This window comes from Mesoplodon densirostris, chromosome 6 (genome assembly GCF_025265405.1).
Source record: "Mesoplodon densirostris isolate mMesDen1 chromosome 6, mMesDen1 primary haplotype, whole genome shotgun sequence".
NCBI classification, from domain to species: domain Eukaryota; kingdom Metazoa; phylum Chordata; class Mammalia; order Artiodactyla; family Ziphiidae; genus Mesoplodon; species Mesoplodon densirostris.
In genome coordinates this window covers 122,296,612-122,314,543 of record NC_082666.1, presented here as the reverse complement: position 1 = coordinate 122,314,543, position 17,932 = coordinate 122,296,612, and the positions used below count along the sequence as shown (strand labels likewise).

The window sequence follows — 17,932 nt, the reverse complement described above, 5'->3', positions numbered from 1 at the left end:
GATTCTGGATCATCTTTACTATCATTACTGTGAATTCTTTTTCAGGTAGGTTGCATATTTCCTCTTCATTTATTTGGTCTTGTAGGTTTTTACCTTGCTTCTTCATCTGTGACATAATTTTTTGTCAACTCATTTTGTTTTTGGGGGTTTTTTTGATGGGTGGGATTGTGTTCCCATCTTACTGGTTGTTTGGCCTGAGGCTTCCAGCACTGGCGTTTGTAGGCTGTTGGGTAGAGCTGAGTCTTGGTCCCGAGATGAGGACCTCTGGGAGACCTCACTCCTATGAATATTCCCTGGGGTCTGAGGTTCTCTGTTAGTCCAGTGGTTCAGACTCGGAGGTCCCACTACAGGATCTCTGGCCCGACCCCCAGCTCGTGAACCAAGATCTTGCAAGCCGTGCGAGGCGCCAAAAAGACAAAAGAAAAGAAGGAGCAGAACAGTAAGAAAGAGTAAATAACAAGATTAGAAACCTAACAGCCATCTTAGAAAGAATTAAAAAATAAAGGGGCTTCCCTGGTGGTGCTGTGGTTGAGAGTCCGCCTGCCGATGCAGGGGACACGGGTTCGTGCCCCGGTCCGGGAAGATCCCACATGCCACGGAGCGGCTGGGCCCGTGAGCCATGGCCACTGAGCCTGTGTGTCCAGACCTTGTGCTCCGCAATGGGGAAGGGCATAACAGAGGCCCGTGTACTGCCAAAAAGAAAAATTTTTTTTTAATAAGTAAATAAAAATGTAGATGAAACAACAACTGGAAGGTAAAACAGAACCACAGTGGTAATAAAGAGGAGGGGGAAGAAAGGCAGAAAAGGCCTTGGCTGTGGGGGGCGGGGCTTAGGTAGGCGTGGGGTTTAGGTGGTGGACGGGGCCTATGCTTAGGACCCACAGGGCCAGAAAATGCCCTGGAGCAGGGTCTTAGACTCAACACAGCAGGAGGGGCCCAGGAGTGCCTCTGACCCTGGAGGGCAGATGACCAGGTCCAGGACCCCAGCATGCTCACTGAGCCCAAGTGGGTGGGGGAAGTCCCAGAGGGCCCCTCCCCATTGGCCTCTCTTCTTCTCCCTCCCATATCCTCAGCACCCACGTGGCTAGAGGTGGCCCCGGAAGGCAAGGGACCATACCCGGAAGCCCAACAGGCTTCCTCGAGCTGAGTGGGCAGGGGAAACGCCTGGGTTGCTTCCCCTGATCCTCTGGCCCTGGAACATCCCCTCGTCCCGTCTGCCTCTCTTCCCCTTCCCACCTCCTCCCTCCCTCCTATGCTCCCAGGACCAGCGTGGCACAGAGGGGGCCTCGCAGGGTGAGGGACCTGGCTTGGGACCCCAGCAGGTCTCCCGGGCTGAGTGGTCTGGGGAAACACCCACCACACCTCCCCGATCCACCGGTCCTTGAGGGTTCCCCCCACCACTGTCCACCTCTCCTCTTTCCCCCTTCTCCCTCCCATGCCCCTAGGACCCATGAGGCCAGAGGGGGCCTGGGAGAGAAGGGGGCCCAGGAAAACGGAGGACCAGGCCCGACAGCCCAGTAGGCTTCCCGGGCACAAGTGAGTAGGTGAAACAACCTCCGTGCCTCCCCTGGTCCTCCTATCACAGAGGGCCCCTCCTCCATCCACCTTTCCCCTTCACCACCCCCACCTCCCTCCTACGCCCCTAGAAACAACATGGCCCAGAGGGGGCCTTGGAGGGTCGAGGACCCTGCCTGGGAGCCCTGCATGCTTCCTGGCCGATTGGGCAGGGGAAACACCTGATTCTCCAAGCCCCTGAGGGTCCCTCCAGATGTGGGAACCCCTCCCCCACCTTCCCAGTCACCCCTCAGGGGCGCCGGTCCTGTCCAGCCTCCACTTCTCCTCCCCCCTCATTCCCACCATGTCCTACCCAGTCACTCGGGGGTTCCTCCTGTCTCCTTGGGCATTGAGGTTCCCCACCAGCATCTGGCAGGCGCCTTAGTTGTGGGGAGACATGAAGTCTGCCTCCTGCCCCACCGCCATCTTCTGTAGGCTCTTGTTTTTTCAATCCACTCTGCCACTTTGTGTCTTTTGATTGGAGCATCTAGTCCATTGACATTTAAGGTAACTTTTGATAGATGAGTATTGCTATTGTAGAGCTTGTTTTCCAGTTGATTTTTGTATTTCTTCTTTGTTCCTTTTTCTTCTTGTTTTTCCTTTCATCGTTTAATGATTTACTTTTGTATTATGCTTGTGTTCTCTTCCTTTTGTTTTTGTGCATCTATTGTATGTCTTTGATTTGGGGTCACCCTGTTTTTCAGGTATGTTAACCCCTTCCTATATGTACTTGCTTTAGAATCTATAGTGGTATAACCTCAAACACATTCTAAAAGATAACCTACATTGTCTTACTCTCTTCCCCCACTTTTTATGATTTTGATGTCCTCTTTTACATCTTCATGTTTATCCTTTTGCTGTTCATTGTGGTTATCATCACTTTCACAAAAAAATTATTTTCTAAAAATCTGCATACTGGCTTATTTATGTGATTTACTTTCCAATTGTGATTTTCTCTTTCCTGTAAATTCTTACTTCTTTTCTACTTAGAAAAGACCTTTCAATATTTCTTTTAGGGATAGATTTAGTATCGCTCTATTCCTTTAGTTTTTGCTTGTCTGAGAAATTCTTTCTCTCTCCTTCTAAGCGTTGATCTAGCTGGGTAGAGTATCCTAGGTTGCAGATTTTTCCCTTTAAGTACTTTGAATGTATCTTGCAGCTCGTTTGTGGCCTGCAACATTTCTGTAAAGAAATCAGCTGATAGCCTTATGGGGGGGTTTCCCTTGTAATTATCCCTTTGTTTTTTCTCTTGCTGCCTTTAGAATCCTCTCTTTAACTTTTACCATTTTAATTATAGTATATCTTGGTATAGATCTGTTTGGGTTCATCTTGTTTGTAACCCTCTGTACTTCCTATACTTGTGTATCTGTTTCCTTCTTTAAGTTTGGGATGTTTTCAGCCATAATTTCTTCAAATACATTTTCAATTCCCTTTTCTCTTTCTTCTCCTTCTGGGATGCCTGTTATGTGTAGACTGGTACACTTTACATTATCCCATAGGTCTTTTAAATTGCTTTCAATTTTTTTTTTTCCATTTGGCTTTCTGTCTGCTGTTCTGACTGGGGGATTTCCATTGTTCCATCTTCCACATCACTTATTTATTCTTCTGCATTATTCAACCTGTTATTCATTGCCTTTAGTTCAGCTTTCATCTCGGCGAATGAGTTTTCTCATTTTCCTTGGCTCCTCTTTACACTCTCTCGTTCCTTTTTACAGTAATCTACATTTGCACTGATAACCTTTCTTAGTTCCTTCAATATTTTCATTATATATTTTTTGAACTCAATGTCTGTTAGACTGAGCAGATCTGTTTCATTGTTTGTTCCTTCCGGGGAATTCTCTTGATCTTTTCTGGGAGTGGTTTCTCTGCTTCTTCATTTTACTTACATTTCTCTTACTCTGAGTTTACAACAAACAATTATCTACTGTGGTCTTGGAGGGCTATTAGTATGTGGAAGTGTCCCTGTGTAGCTTGTGTGGGTTTATCATTTTTGGTGCAAGATCTGTTTTCCGGATGTATACCTGCCACCTCTTTCCTTAGTGTGTGCTGGCCATTATCCCCTTGATAGAGGGTGTGACTGATGTTGTGGTGACCAAAGGCTACACTGGATGTTGAGTGGGGCCTCCTCTTTGCTCTGTGGTTGTCACAGCCCTCTCAGTGGCAGGGTCTGCTCCCTAGTTGTTGCAGTAGAAGCCCCCAGATCCGTTTCTGAGCTGTGGTGTGAGGTAGTTGGGATTGGAGTACGCCCAGGGAGAGGAGCCCCTGAGTATTCCTCCTCCAGAGCTCTCCACCAGGGAGTGCGTTCTGTGCTGTCACCCGTCACCCATTGTGTGGGCTCACAAAGTACACTGTTGTTGGCACTGCGCTCGGTCCCGCCTCAACCGTGAGAATGCAGGCAGTAAGCCCTGGTGTCCCTCAGGCGCTGTGTTCACAAAGTCACCAGCATAGGTCTGCTGGCAATGATCCACTGAAGTGAGGCAGCAAGACCACAGTAGTCACACACCTGAACCTGCTGTTGGAGCTATTGAAGCAGCAGACTCCAGCCCAGCCTCTGCATGCATGCACCCACAAACCACATAGCTGCTAAGGCCAGACTGGTCCCAGCCACGGGAGCACCCATTTTCCACTTGGATGTCCTGCAGGCGCTGAGTATACAAAGCCAGTGGCTGTGGGGTAGATCTGCACAGCAGTGGGCAGAGGGCTCAGATTTCAGCCCCGCCTCTGCATGTGGGCAGCCCGCTGGCATGCTCCCAGAGCTCCTACAGGTAGCGCTGAGTCAGCTGAAAGCGTGTGGAGAAGGAGGCTGCTGTCTGTGGCAGGCCTGTCCCTCCCTTCCATGCTCCTTAACAAAAGGGCTTTGCTTCTATGGTGGGCCTGGGCTTCTTCTACATACACCCCTGGTTGCAGCCCATACCATGCTCCAGCCCCTTCAGGCTTCCTCTGAGCAGCCAACCCTGGTTCTCTCCCTGGGTCTGTCCTCTGAAACCCAAGTTTCAGAACTGAGCTCCCGCCCACACCAGCGGTTGCACATCTCAGGCTGGGGAGCACAGGGCAGTGACCCAGACCATCTGTGCAGGTCGCTTTCTGATCTGCCTGCCATAAACTGGCTGCTGCACTTGCTTTGAGCCTCTAAAGCTCCATTTCTGTCCTGGCTGATCTCCCCACCTGTGAAGAGGCTTTCCAGGTTGTGGGAAACTTTTCTCTTTCACAACTCCCTCCCAGATGTGCAAGTCCCATCCCAATGCCTTTTTTTTTAAATTTATTCTTATACTACCTGGTTATGAGGAGATCTTTCATGCGATTTTGGGTGTTTGAGATATTCTGCCAGCATTCAGAGGGTATTCTGTGAGAAATGTTCCAGATGTAGATGTATATTTGATGTATTTGTGGGAGGAGGTGAGCTCCACATCCTTCTATTCTGCCATCTTGTGTGAGCCCCCTGGAAATCCTTTATTTAAAATTGATTCTCCTATAAGAAAGGTTTCTGAATTATACTGCTGACTTTTGTTTTGAAGCTCTCTTACATTTATACACTTCTGTAACATTCTGATTCAGTAACTAAAAGATCTCTGACAAACTGATTCAGATCTGCTTCATTCACAAACTCAAGGGGCTTCCCTGGTGGCACAGTGGTTAGGAATCCACCTGCCAATTCAGAGGACACAGGTTCGAGCCCTGGTACGGGAAGATCCCACATGCTGCGGAGCATCGAAGCCCATGCACCACAACTACTGAGCCTGCACTCTACAGCCTGCAAACCACAACTACTGAAGCCCATGTGCCTAGAGCCTGTGCTCCACAACAAGAGAAGCCACCGCAATGAGAAGTCCATGCACCACAACAAAGAGTAACCCCCGCTCGTAGCAACTAGAGAAAGCCCGCACACAGCAACAAAGATCCATCACAGCCAAAAATAAATAAATTAAATAAATTTATCTTAAAAGAAAAAAACAAAAAAAACCATGATACTGTGACTGTGTTAAATATATTAAAAAAAAAAAAGTCAATGAAGGCCTTCCATGGTGGAGCAGTGGTTAAGAACCTGCCTGCCAATGCAGGGGACACGGGTTTGAGCCCTGGTCCAGGAAGATCCCACATGCCACGGAGCAACTAAGCCTGTGTGCCGCAACTACTGAGCCCATGTGCCACAACTACTGAGCACTCTTAGAGCCCATGCTCCACAACAAGAGACACCACTGCAATGAGAAGCCAGCATATTGCAACGAAGAGTAGTCCCTGCTCGCCGCAACTAGAGGAAGCCTGCATGCAGCAACGAAAACCCAATGCAGCCAAAAATAAATAATTTTTTTTTAAAAGTCAATGAAATGTTAAGATTAGGTGAACTAATCATTTATTATTGGTCTTACAAATCACTATGTCAGTTATTTTAGGAATGTGTGATGTTAGGATTTTTTTGACTGTGGCCTATTTAATTTTCAGAAATAATTTTGTAATATGGAAAGCTTTCATTCTAATTCATGAGTCTTTTGCTATATGTAAACTATTTAGAAAAACTTTGTTTACAAATATTTTAAAATATTCTATATATACATATATATGTTCTAAACATTAGTTATTTTTCTTCTATACTGGTGGATAGCCTTCTTGTATTTCACTTCTGTTGTGAGAATTTAACTTTATAGAATTTTTTTATAAATGATTCTATAAATATTAAAATGAATAGCAGTCGATAAAAGTCAAATTGTTTTTATTATGATAGGTGTGTTAGAAGAAGCAAGATTTTTTGGTATTGACTCATTGATTGAACACCTAGAAGTGGCAATAAAGGTAAGGCTCTTTTTACATTAGCCAAGTATTACATGTATTGTAGTTATCTCCCAAAATGCTCCACTGATCTGTCAATATGCTTTTCAAGAATTCTCAACCACCAGAAGATCATTCACCAATATCTCGAAAGGAATTTGTCCGATTTCTGCTAGCCACTCCAACCAAATCAGAATTGCGTTGCCAGGTAATTAAAGCAGACTTTTACATGAGTTATTCTTGTAGGAAAATCTGTGAGTAAAGTTTTAAATTCTTCTGGGAATTTTTTTCTTGCCTTACTTTCTTTCTTCATGCAAGATATATTTTAATTATGGGTCATAGCATTGATTTAGTCCCAAAATGGTTAGACAGAAAAAGATGTAATAATCTTTTTTATTGTCTAATTATGCCTCATGCAGCAGTTTTTGAGTAATGCATAGGAATTGCATCAATAAAAATAAAAAGTTAATTGTACAGTTGTTATGTATGGTTAATCAGTGGAAGATACTTTTACTTTTATGTATTATAGCAGTAATGATTTTAAAAACCACAATACTCACTTTAAAAAAATGAAACGATCTTGAATTATTGAATTAATAAAATAATTTAAGTACAATCAGGTTTAATAAAAAAATAATACTTATCAACAGGTATGTGGCCAGCAGAGATCTCTCTTTAGAAACTTCACATAAATGAGGCATAGCCAGGATGCATTCTAATGTTATATGTAAGTTGAGTTCCATTAAGAACCCATTAAGGACACTAATTTTATATATCTAAGTTCCATTTGATCGTGTTTTGTAATGAACTCCAAATGACGGAACTGCCAATTACTTCTAAAAAACATGGTGGTTAGCTATTGTAATTGAATATACAACAGATGGTTTAAATATTGTGACAGTTTGTGTTTTTTAATTTTAGGGTTTAAACTTCAGTGGTGCTGATCTTTCTCGTTTGGACCTTCGATACATTAACTTCAAAATGGCCAATTTAAGCCGCTGCAATCTTGCCCACGCTAATCTCTGCTGTGCAAATCTTGAACGAGCTGATCTCTCTGGATCAGTGCTTGACGTAAGAATCATTTTTGGTTACAAAAGAAAATTAAATTTTTAGTCTGTTGAACACTCAGAGCAGAAATTATATCTGTCCCTTACTGGAGCTTTTACTTGAAAACAGATAATTTACTAAGTTGACGATAAAACTGAAGGTTCTGAAAGTGAAATGGGTTGGTTTTGCAACTTTGGTATCCTTTATTAAACATAGGTCTGAAAAGTATAGCAACTAATAAGAAATGAAATCTTGAAATTAGATCCTGATCTCCTCAACACTCTATTTATCAGGACTTCTATTTTCAATGAATTAATAGGGTAAAGCTGGAAAGAATCTTTGAATTTTTCTATTCAGGTTCATTTCTGGAATAGGAAAATGTTATTGTTCCAGGGGATAAGTGGCAGGTTTTTTTTGGTTTTTTTGTGGCAGTTATTTTTAAATAAACATGGTATACAGCAATCTGTGTAAGTTAGCATCTCAGTAGCTGTCTCCCTCTACCTGTATTCATATGTGTTTACATATATGTATGTGTATATATGTGTGTGTGTACATATGTATATGCATGTATTTGTGTAGCAGTTACCTGTGTTAATTTGAGGTTAGAGGATATATGTAAAACCAGCCGTGAAATCTAATTTCTAAGAACTTTCAGTTCCTTAATATCAAGGACCATGTCTGTGTGCCTTTTGAGTTAATAACACCTAATATACTACCTTGCCTTTAGTAGTCACTGAATAAATGTTTATTGAATTTTATAATGTTGGCTTTGTTCCTTAGCTGCAGTGTATTTTTCCATGAAACTTGGATCTAATAACAAAATATGCCAACACATTTCCTTGTTCCATCTTAGGTTGAAGGATCAAATAAATAGCAAAATAAGCAAAACACTAACAGTACAAAGGAAAAATCTGAAGGACCTAATTTTTTTTTTTTTTTTTTTTTTTTGCGGTACACGGGCTTCTCACTGTTGTGGCCTCTCCTGCTGCGGAGCACAGGCTCCGGACGTGCAGGCTCAGCAGCCATGGCTCACGGGCCCAGCCACTCCGCAGCATGTGGGATCTTCCCAGACTGGGGCACGAACCCGTGTCCCCTGCATTGGCAGGCAGACTCTCAACCACTGCGCCACCAGGGAAGCCCATGAAGGACCTAATTTTTAAATAGTGAAATACTGAGAGGCAGCTTGGTTGGTTTCTGTTAAGGAATGAAAAAAAAAAAAGATAAGACAGATTGGATCATTGGATACAACTGGTTTTGAGTTCTATTTAATTATAGCATTACTGTGAGCCTGAACCATAATTTTCTTATCTTTAAATGCTTGTTCTACCCACATTGTATAATTGATGTGAAGGCCAATATGTATATATAATATACATGTGTATATATTATATATATATATAATTTTTTTATTGATGTGTAGTTGATTTACAGTATGTTAGTTTCAGGTGTACAGCACAGTGATTCAGTTACATATGTGTGTGTGTGTGTGTGTGTGTGTATACATATATACACATGTACATATATATAGTCTTTCTCAGATTCTCTTCCCTTATAGGTTATTACAAAATATTGAGTATAATTCCCTCTGCTATACAGTAGGTCCTCGTTGGTTATCTATTTTACATATAGTAATATGTATATGTTAATCCCAACCTCCTAATTTATCCCTCTTCCTATCCCCTTTTCCCCCATTTGGTAACCACACATTTTTTTCCTATGTCTGTGAGTCTCCTCCTGTTTTGGAAACAAGTTCATTTGTATCTTTACGTTTTTTTAGATTCCACATATAAGCAATATCATATATTTATCTTTCTCTGTCTGGCTTACTTCACTTAGTATGATAATCTCTAGGTCCACCTATATTGCTGCAAATGGAATTATTTCATTCCTTTTTATGGCTGAATAATATTCCCTTGTGTATATATATACCACATGTTCTTTATCCATTAATCTGTCCATGGACATTTAGTTTGCTTCCATGTCTTGGCTGTTGTAAATAGTGCTGCAGTTAACATTGGGGTGCATGTGTCTTTTCAAATTATGGTTTTCTCCGGATACGTGCCCAGGAGTGGGATTGCTGGATGATATGGTAGCTCTCTTTTTAGTGTTTTAAGAAGCCTCCATACTGTTCATAGTTGCTGTACCAATTTCCATTCCCACCAACAGTGTAGGAGGGTTCCTTTTCCTAACCCCTCTCCAACATTTATTATTTGTAGACTTTTCGATAACGTCCATTCTGACCAGTGTGAGGTGATATTTCATTGTAGTTTTGATTTGCATTTCTCTAATAATTAGCAGTGTTGAGCATCTTTTCATGTGCTTTTTGGCCATCTGTATGTCTTCTTTGGGGAAATGTCTGTTTAGATCTTCTGCCCATTTTTTTTTTTTTTTTTGCTTTATAACAAATTTAATCAGTTATACATATACATATGTTTCCATATCCCCTCCCTTTTGTGTCTCCCTCCCACCCTCCCTATCCCACCCCTCCAGGCGGTCACAAAGCACCGAGCTGATCTCCCTGTGCTATGCGGCTGCTTCCCACTAGCTATCTACCTTACGTTTGGTAGTGTATATATGTCCATGCCACTCTTTCACTTTGTCACAGCTTACCCTTCCCCCTCCCCATATCCTCAAGTCCATTCTCTAGTAGGTCTGTGTCTTTATTCCTGTCTTACCCCTATGTTCTTCATGACATTTTTTTTTCTTAAATTCCATATATATGTGTTAACATACAGTATTTGTCTTTCTCTTTCTGACTTACTTCACTCTGTATGACACACTCTAGGTCTATCCACCTCATTACAAATAGCTCAATTTCATTTCTTTTTATGGCTGAGTAATATTCCATTGTATATATGTGCCACATCTTCTTTATCCATTCATCCGATGATGGACACTTAGGTTGTTTCCATCTCCGGGCTATTGTAAATAGGGCTGCTATGAACATTTTGGTACATGACTCTTTTTGAATTATGGTTTTCTCAGGGTATATGCCCAGTAGTGGGATTGCTGGGTCATATGGTAGTTCTATTTGTAGTTTTTTAAGGAACCTCCATACCGTTCTCCATAGCGGCTGTACCAATTCACATTCCCACCAGCAGTGCAAGAGTGTTCCCTTTTTTCCACACCCTCTCCAGCATTTATTGTTTCTAGATTTTTTGATGATGGCCATTCTGAGTGGTGTGAGATGATATCTCATTGTAGTTTTGATTTGCATTTCTCTAATGAGTAAAGATGCTGAGCATCCTTTCATGTGTTTGTTGGCAGTCTGTATATCTTCTGTGGAGAAATGTCTGTTTAGGTCTTCTGCCCATTTTTTGATTGCGTTGTTTGTTTTGTTGATATTGAGCCACAAGAGCTGTTTATATATTTTGAAGATTAATCCCTTGTCACTTGCATCGTTTGCAAATATTTTCTCCCATTCTGTAGATTGTCTTTTTGTTTTGTTTATGGTTTCCTTTGCTGTGCAGAAGCTTTTAAGTTTAATTAGTTCCCATTTGTTTATTTTTGTTTTTATTTTCATCACTCTAGGAGAAAAATCTAAAAAGATACTGCTGCAATTTGTGTCAAAGAGTGTTCTGCCTATATTTTCCTCTAGGTTTTATAGTATCCGGTACTACATTTAGGTCTTTAATCCATTTTGTTTTTTGTTTGTTTGTTTTTGTTGTTTCTTTTTTTGGCCACACCACGTGGCCTGAGGGATCTTAGTTCCCAGACCAGGGATCAAACCCATGCCCCCTGCAATGGAAGCATGGAGTCTTAATCACTGGGTACCCAGGGAAGTCTTGAGTTTATTTTTGTGTATGGTGTTAGAGAATGTTCTAATTTCATTCTGTTTCATCTAGCTTTCCCTGTTTCCCAGCACCACATGGTAAAGAGCCTGTCTTTTCTCCACTGTATATTCTTGCACCTTTGTCATAGATTAATTGACCGTAGGTGTGTAGGTTTATTTCTGGGCTTTCTATACTGTTCCACTGATCTATAGTTCTGTTTTTGTGCCAGTACCATCCTGTTTTGGTTACTATAGCTTTGTGTTATAGTCTGAAGTCAGGGAGCCAGATTCCTCCCATCTCCAGTTTTCTTTCTCAAGATTGCTTTGGCTATTCGGGGTCTTTTGTGTTTCCATACAAATTAAAAAAAATTTTTGTTCTAGTTCTATGAAAAATGGCATTGGTAATTTGACAGGGATTGCATTGAATCTGTAGATTGCCTTCGGTAATATGGTCATCTTGACAATATTGATTCTTCCAATTCAAGAACACGGTATATCTTTCCATTTGTTTGTATCATCTTTGATTTCTTTCATTCGCATCTTATAGTTTTGGGAGTACAGGTCTTTTACCTCCTAAGGTAAATTTATTCCTAGGTATTTTATTCTTTTTGATGCAGTGGTAAATGGGATTGTTTCCTTAATTTTTCCCTCTGATCTTTCATTGTTAATGTGTAGAAATGCAACAGGTTTCTGTGTATTAATTTTGTATCCTGCAACTTAATCAAATTCATTGAAGAGCTCTAGCAGTTTTCTGGTAGCTTCTTTAGGATTTTCTATGTATAGTATCACATCATCTGCAGACAGTGATAGTTTTACTTCTTCTTTTTCAATTTGGATTTCTTTTTTTTTTTTTTCTTTTTCTTCTCTGATTCCTGTGGCTAGGATTTCAAAACTGTTTTGAATAAAAGTGGTGAGAATGGATATCCTTGTCCTGTTCCTGATCTTAAAGGAAGTACTTTCAGCTTTTCACCATTGAGTATGATGTTAGCTGTGGGTTTGTCACATATGGGCTTTATTATCTTGAACTGGATTCCCTCTATGCCCACTTTCAGGAGAGTTTTTATCATAAATGGATGTTGAATTTTTTTTTTTATCTTTTTAACACAGACTTTATTGAAACATAATACTGATACAGAAAAATACACAAATTATAAATGTATAAGTCAATAAGTGTTCACAAAGTGAGCACATTTATATAGTCAGCACTGGATCAAGGAACAGACCATTACCCCAGAAGCCCTCATGTCCTCCTTCTAATCAAGGGTAACCAATATCCTGACTTCTTACAACATCATAGGTGAGTTCTATGTATCTTTGAAATTTAATAAATGGAATCATTTAGTAAATACTTTTTGTGTGTCTGGCTTTTGCTCAGCATTATATTTGTGAGGTGAATTCAGTGTAAGCATGTAATTTAAGTTTTTATTTTTGGATTTAATTTAATTTACTTTTTTATACATCAGGTTCTTATTACTCATCCATTTTATACACTCAGTATATATATGTCAATCCCAATCTCCCAATTCATCATACCACTACCACCACCACCCGCCGCTTTCCCCCCTTGGTGTCCATATGTTTGTTCTCTACATCTGTGTCTCAGTTTCTGTCCTGCAAACTGGTTCATCTGTACCAGTTTTCTAGGTTCCACATATATGCGTTAATATATGATATTTGTTTTTCTCTTTCTGACTTACTTCACTCTGTATGACAGTCTCTAGATCTATCCACATCTCTACAAATGACCCAATTTCGTTCCCTTTTTATGGCTGAGTAATATTTCATTGTATATATGTACCACATCTTCTTTATCCATTCGTTTGTCATTGGGCATTTAGGTTGCTTCCGTGACCTGGCTATTGTAAATAGTGTTGCAGTGAACATTGGGGTGCATGTGTCTTTTTGAATTATGGTTTTCTCTGGGTATGTGCCCAGTAGTGGAATTGCTGGGTCATATGGTAATTCTATTTTTAGTTTTTTAAGGAACCTCCATACTGTTCTCCATAGTGGCTGTATCAATTTACATTCCTACCAACAGTGCAAGAGGGTTCCCTTTTTTCCACACCCCCTCCAGCATTTGTTGCTTGTATATTTTCTGATGATGCCCATTCTAACCCATGTGAGGTGATACCTCATTGTAGTTTTGATTTGCATTTCTCTAATAATTAGTGACGTTGAGCAGCTTTTCATGTACTTCTTGGCCATCTGTATGTCTTCTTTGGAGAAATGTCTATTTAGGTCTTCTGCCCATTTTTGGATTGGGTTGTTTGTTTCTTTAATATTGAGCTGCATGAGCAGCTTATATATTTTGGAGATTAATCCTTTGTCCGTTGATTCATTTACAAATATTTTCTCCCATTGTGAGGGTTGTCTTTTCGTGTAGTTGATGGTTTCTTTTGCTGTGCAAAAGCTTTCAAGTTTCATTAGGTCCCATTTGTTTGTTTGTATTTCCACTACTCTAGGAGGTGGATCAAAAAAGATCTTGCTGTGATTTATGTCGAAAGGTGTTCTTCCTATGTGTTCCTCTAAGAGTTTTATAGTGTCTGGTCTTACATTTAGGTCTCTAATTCATTTTGAGTTTATTTTAGTGTACGGTGTTAGGGAGTGATCTAATCTCCTACTTTTACATGTACCTGTCCAGTTTTCCCAGCACCACTTATTGAAGAGACTGTCTTTTCTCCAATATATATCCTTGCCTCCTTTGTCATAGATTAGTTGACCATAGGTGTATAGGTTTATCTCTGGGCTTTCTATCTTGTTCCATTGATCTATGTTTCTGTTTTTGTGCCAGTACCATATTGTCTTGATTACTGTAGCTTTGTAGTATAGTCTGAAGTCAGGGAGTCTGATTCCTCCAGCTCCATTTTTTTCCCTGAAGACTGCTTTGGCTATTCAAGGTCTTTTGTTTCTCCACACAAACTTTAAGATTTTTTGTTCTAGTTCTGTAAAATATGCCATTGGTAATTTGATAGGGATTGCATTCAATCTGTGGATTGCATTCAATCTGTAGATTGCTTTGGGTAGTATAGTCATTTTCACAGTATTGATCCTTCCAACAACATGGTATATCTCTCCATTTGTTTGTATCATCTTTAATTTCTTTCATCAGTGTCTTACAGTTTTCTGCATATAGGTCTTTTGTCTCCCTAAGTAGGTTTATTCCTAGGTATTTTATTCTTTCTGTTGCAATGGTAAATGGGAGTGTTTCCTTAATTTCTCTTTCAGATTTTTCATCATCAGTGTATAGGAATGCAAGAGATTTCTGTGCATTAATTTTGTAACCTGCAACTTTGCCAAATTCATTGATTAGCTTTACTAGTTTTCTGATGGCACCTTTAGGATTCTCCGTGTATAGTATATCATCTGCAAACAGTGACAGTTTTACTTCTTCTTTTCCAATTTGTATTCCTTTTATTTCTTTTTCTTCTCTGATTACCATGGCTAGGACTTCCAAAACTATGTTGAATAATAGTGGTGAGAGTGGATATCCTTGTCTTGTTCCTGATCTTAGAGGAAATGCTTTCAGTTTTTCACCATTGAGAATGATGTTTGCTGTGGGTTTGTCATATATGGCCTTTATTATGTTGAGGTAGGTTCCCTCTATGCCTGCTTTCTGGAGAGTTTTTATCATAAATGGGTGTTGAATTTTGTTAAAAGGTTTTTCTGCATCTATTGAGATGATCATATGGTTTTTATTCTTCAATTTGTTAATATGGTGTATCACATTGATTGATTTGCGTATATTGAAGAATCCTTGCATCCCTGGGATAAATCCCACTTGGTCATGGTGTATGATCCTTTTAATGTGTTGTTAGACTCTGTTTGCTAGTATTTTGTTGAGGATTTTTGCATCTGTATTCATCAGTGATATTGGTCTGTAATTTTCTTTTTTTGTAGTATCTTTGTCTGGGTTTGGTATCAGGGTGATGATGGCCTCATAGAATGAGTTTGAGAGTGTTCCTTCCTCTGCAGTTTTTTGGAAGAGTTTGAGAAGGATGGGTGTTAGCTCTTCTCTAAATGTTTGATAGAATTCACCTGTGAAGCCACCTGGTCCTGGACTTTCGTTTGCTGGAAGATGTTTAATCACAGTTTCAATTTCATTACTTGTGATTGGTCTGTTCATATTTTCTATTTCTTCCTGGTTCAATCTTGGGAGGTTATACCTTTCTAAGAATTTGTCCATTTCTTCCAGATTGTCCATTTTTTTGGCATAGAGTTGCTTGTGGTCGTTTCTTAGGATGCTTTGTATTTCTGTAGTGTCTGTTGTAACTTCTTCTCTTTCATTTCTAATTTTATTGATTTGAGTTCTCTCCCTCTTTTTCTTGATGAGTTTGGCTAATGGTTTATCAATTTTGTTTATCTTCTCAAAGAACCAGCTTTTAGTTTTATTGATCTTTGCTATTGTTTTCTTTGTTTCTGTTTCATTTATTTCTGCTCTGATCTTTATGATTTCTTCCCTTCTGCTAATTTTGGGTTTTGCTTTTTCTTCTTTCTCTAATTGCTTTAGGTGTAAGGTTAGATTGTTTATTTGAGATTTTTCTTTTTCTTGAGGTAGGCTTGTATAGCTATAAACTTCCCTCTTAGAAGTGCTTCTGCTGCATCCCATGGGTTTTGGATCATCGTGTTTTCATTGTCATTTGTCTCTAGATATTTTTTTATTTTCTCTTTTAATTCTTCAAAGATCGCTTGGTGATTTAGTAACGTATTGTTTAGCCTCCACGTGTTTGTGTTTTTTCCTCTGTAATTGATTTCTAATCTCATAGCGTTGTGGTCCAAAAAGTTGCTTGATATGATTTCAATTTTCTTAAATTTACTGAGGCTTGATTTGTGACCCAAGATGTGATCTATTCTGGAGAATGTTCTGTGCACACTTAAGAAGAAGGTGTAATCTGCTGTTTTTGGATGGAATGTCCTATAAATATCAATTAAATCTGTCTGGTCTATTGTGTCATTTAAAGCTTGTGTTTCCTTATTAATTTTTTGTTTGGATGACCTGTCCATTGGTGTTAGTAAGGTGTTAAAAGTCCCCCACTGGGCTTCCCTGGTGGCGCAGTGGTTGAGAGTCCGCCTGCCGATGCAGGGGACATGGGTTCATGCCCCTGTCCGGAAGGATCCCACATGCCACAGAGTGGCTGGGCCCGTGAGCCATGGCCACTGAGCCTGCGCATCCGGAGCCTGTGCTCCACAACGGGAGAGGCCACAACAGTGAGAGGCCCGCGATGTACCGCAAAAAAAAAAAAGTCCCCCACTATTATTGTGTCACTATCGATTTCCTCTTTTATAGCTGTTAGCAGTTGCCTTATGTATTGAGGTACTCCTATGTTGGGTGCATATATATTTATAATTGTTACATCTTCTTCTTGGATTGATCCCTTGATCATTATGTAGTGTCCTTCCTTGTCTCTTGTAACACTCTTTATTTTAAAGTCTATTTTATCTGATATGAGTATTGCTACGCCAGCTTTCTTTTGACTTCCATTTGCATGGAATATCTTTTTCTGTCTCCTCACTATCAAGTCTGTATGTGTCCCTAGGTCTGAAGTGGGTCTCTTGTAGACAGCATATAGATGGGTCTTGTTTTTGTGTCCATTCAGCAAGCCTGTGTCTTTTGGTTGGAGCATTTAATCCTTTCACGTTTAAGGTAATTATCGATATGTATGTTCCTATTACCATTTTGTTGATCGTTTGGGGTTTGTTTTTGTAGGTCCTTTTCTTCTCTTGTGTTTCCCGCTTAGAGAAGTTCCTTCAGCATTTGTTGTATAGCTGGTTTGGCCGTGCTTAGTTCTCTTAGCTTTTGCTTGTCTGTAAAGCTTTTGATTTCTCCATCGAATCTGAATGAGATCCTTGCTGGGTAGAGTAATCTTGGTTGTAGTTTCTTCCCTTTCATCACTTTAAGTATATCCTGCCACTCCCTTCTGCCTTGTAGAGTTTGTGCTGAGAAATCAGCTGTTAACCTTATGGGAGTTCCCTTGTATGTTATTTGTCATTTTTCCCTTGCTGCTTTCAATAATTTTTGTCTTTGATTTTTCCAATTTGATTACCATGTGTCTCGGCGTGTTTCTCCTTGGGTTTAGCCTGTATGGGACTCTCTGTGCTTCCTGGACTTGGGTGGCTATTTCCTTTCCCATGTTAGGGAAGTTTTCGACTATAATGTCTTCAAATATTTTCTTGGGTCCTTTCTCTCTCTCTTCTCCTTCTGGGACCCCTATAATGCAAATTGTGTTGCGTTTAATGTTGTCCCAGAGGTCTCTTAGGCTGTCTTCATTTCTTTTCATTCTTTTTTCTTTATTCTGTTCTGCAGCAGTGAATTCCACCATTCTGTCTTCCAGGTCACTTATCCGTTCTTCTGCCTCAGTTATTCTATTGATTCCTTCTAGTGTAGTTTTCATTTCAATTTTGTATTGTTCATCTGTTTGTTTGTTCTTTAATTCTTTTAGGTCTTTGTTAAACATTTCTTGCATCTTCTCGATCTTTGCCTCCATTCGCTTTCTGAGGTCCTGGATCATCTTCACTCATTATTCTGAATTCTATCTCCACTTCATTTAGTTGTTTTTCTGGGGTTTTATCTTGTTCCTTCATCTAGTACATAGCCCTCTGCCTTTTCATCTTGTCTTTCTATGAATGTGGCTTTTGTTCCACAGGCTGCAGGATTATAGTTCTTCTTGCTTCTGCTGTCTGCCCTCTGGTGGATGAGGCTATCTAAGAGGCTTGTGCAAGTTTCCTGATGGGAGGGAATGGTGGTGGGGAGACCTGGGTGTTGCTCTGGTGGGCAGAGTTCAGTAAAACTTTAATCTG

General features: G+C 40.2%; 1 protein-coding gene across 3 annotated transcripts in view; it reads left to right on the top strand.

The window, feature by feature from the left end:
* The window catches only part of KCTD9 (potassium channel tetramerization domain containing 9), a 72,407-nt gene that overhangs the window by 28,178 nt on the left and 26,297 nt on the right, over positions 1–17,932 (top strand). For all 3 annotated transcript variants that reach the window (XM_060102574.1, XM_060102575.1, XM_060102573.1), the window contains 3 exons: positions 6,275–6,342; positions 6,431–6,526; positions 7,240–7,389. In XM_060102574.1, coding sequence (XP_059958557.1) covers positions 6,275–6,342; positions 6,431–6,526; positions 7,240–7,389 — 314 coding nt within the window. The remainder of the gene's footprint in view (positions 1–6,274; positions 6,343–6,430; positions 6,527–7,239; positions 7,390–17,932) is intronic.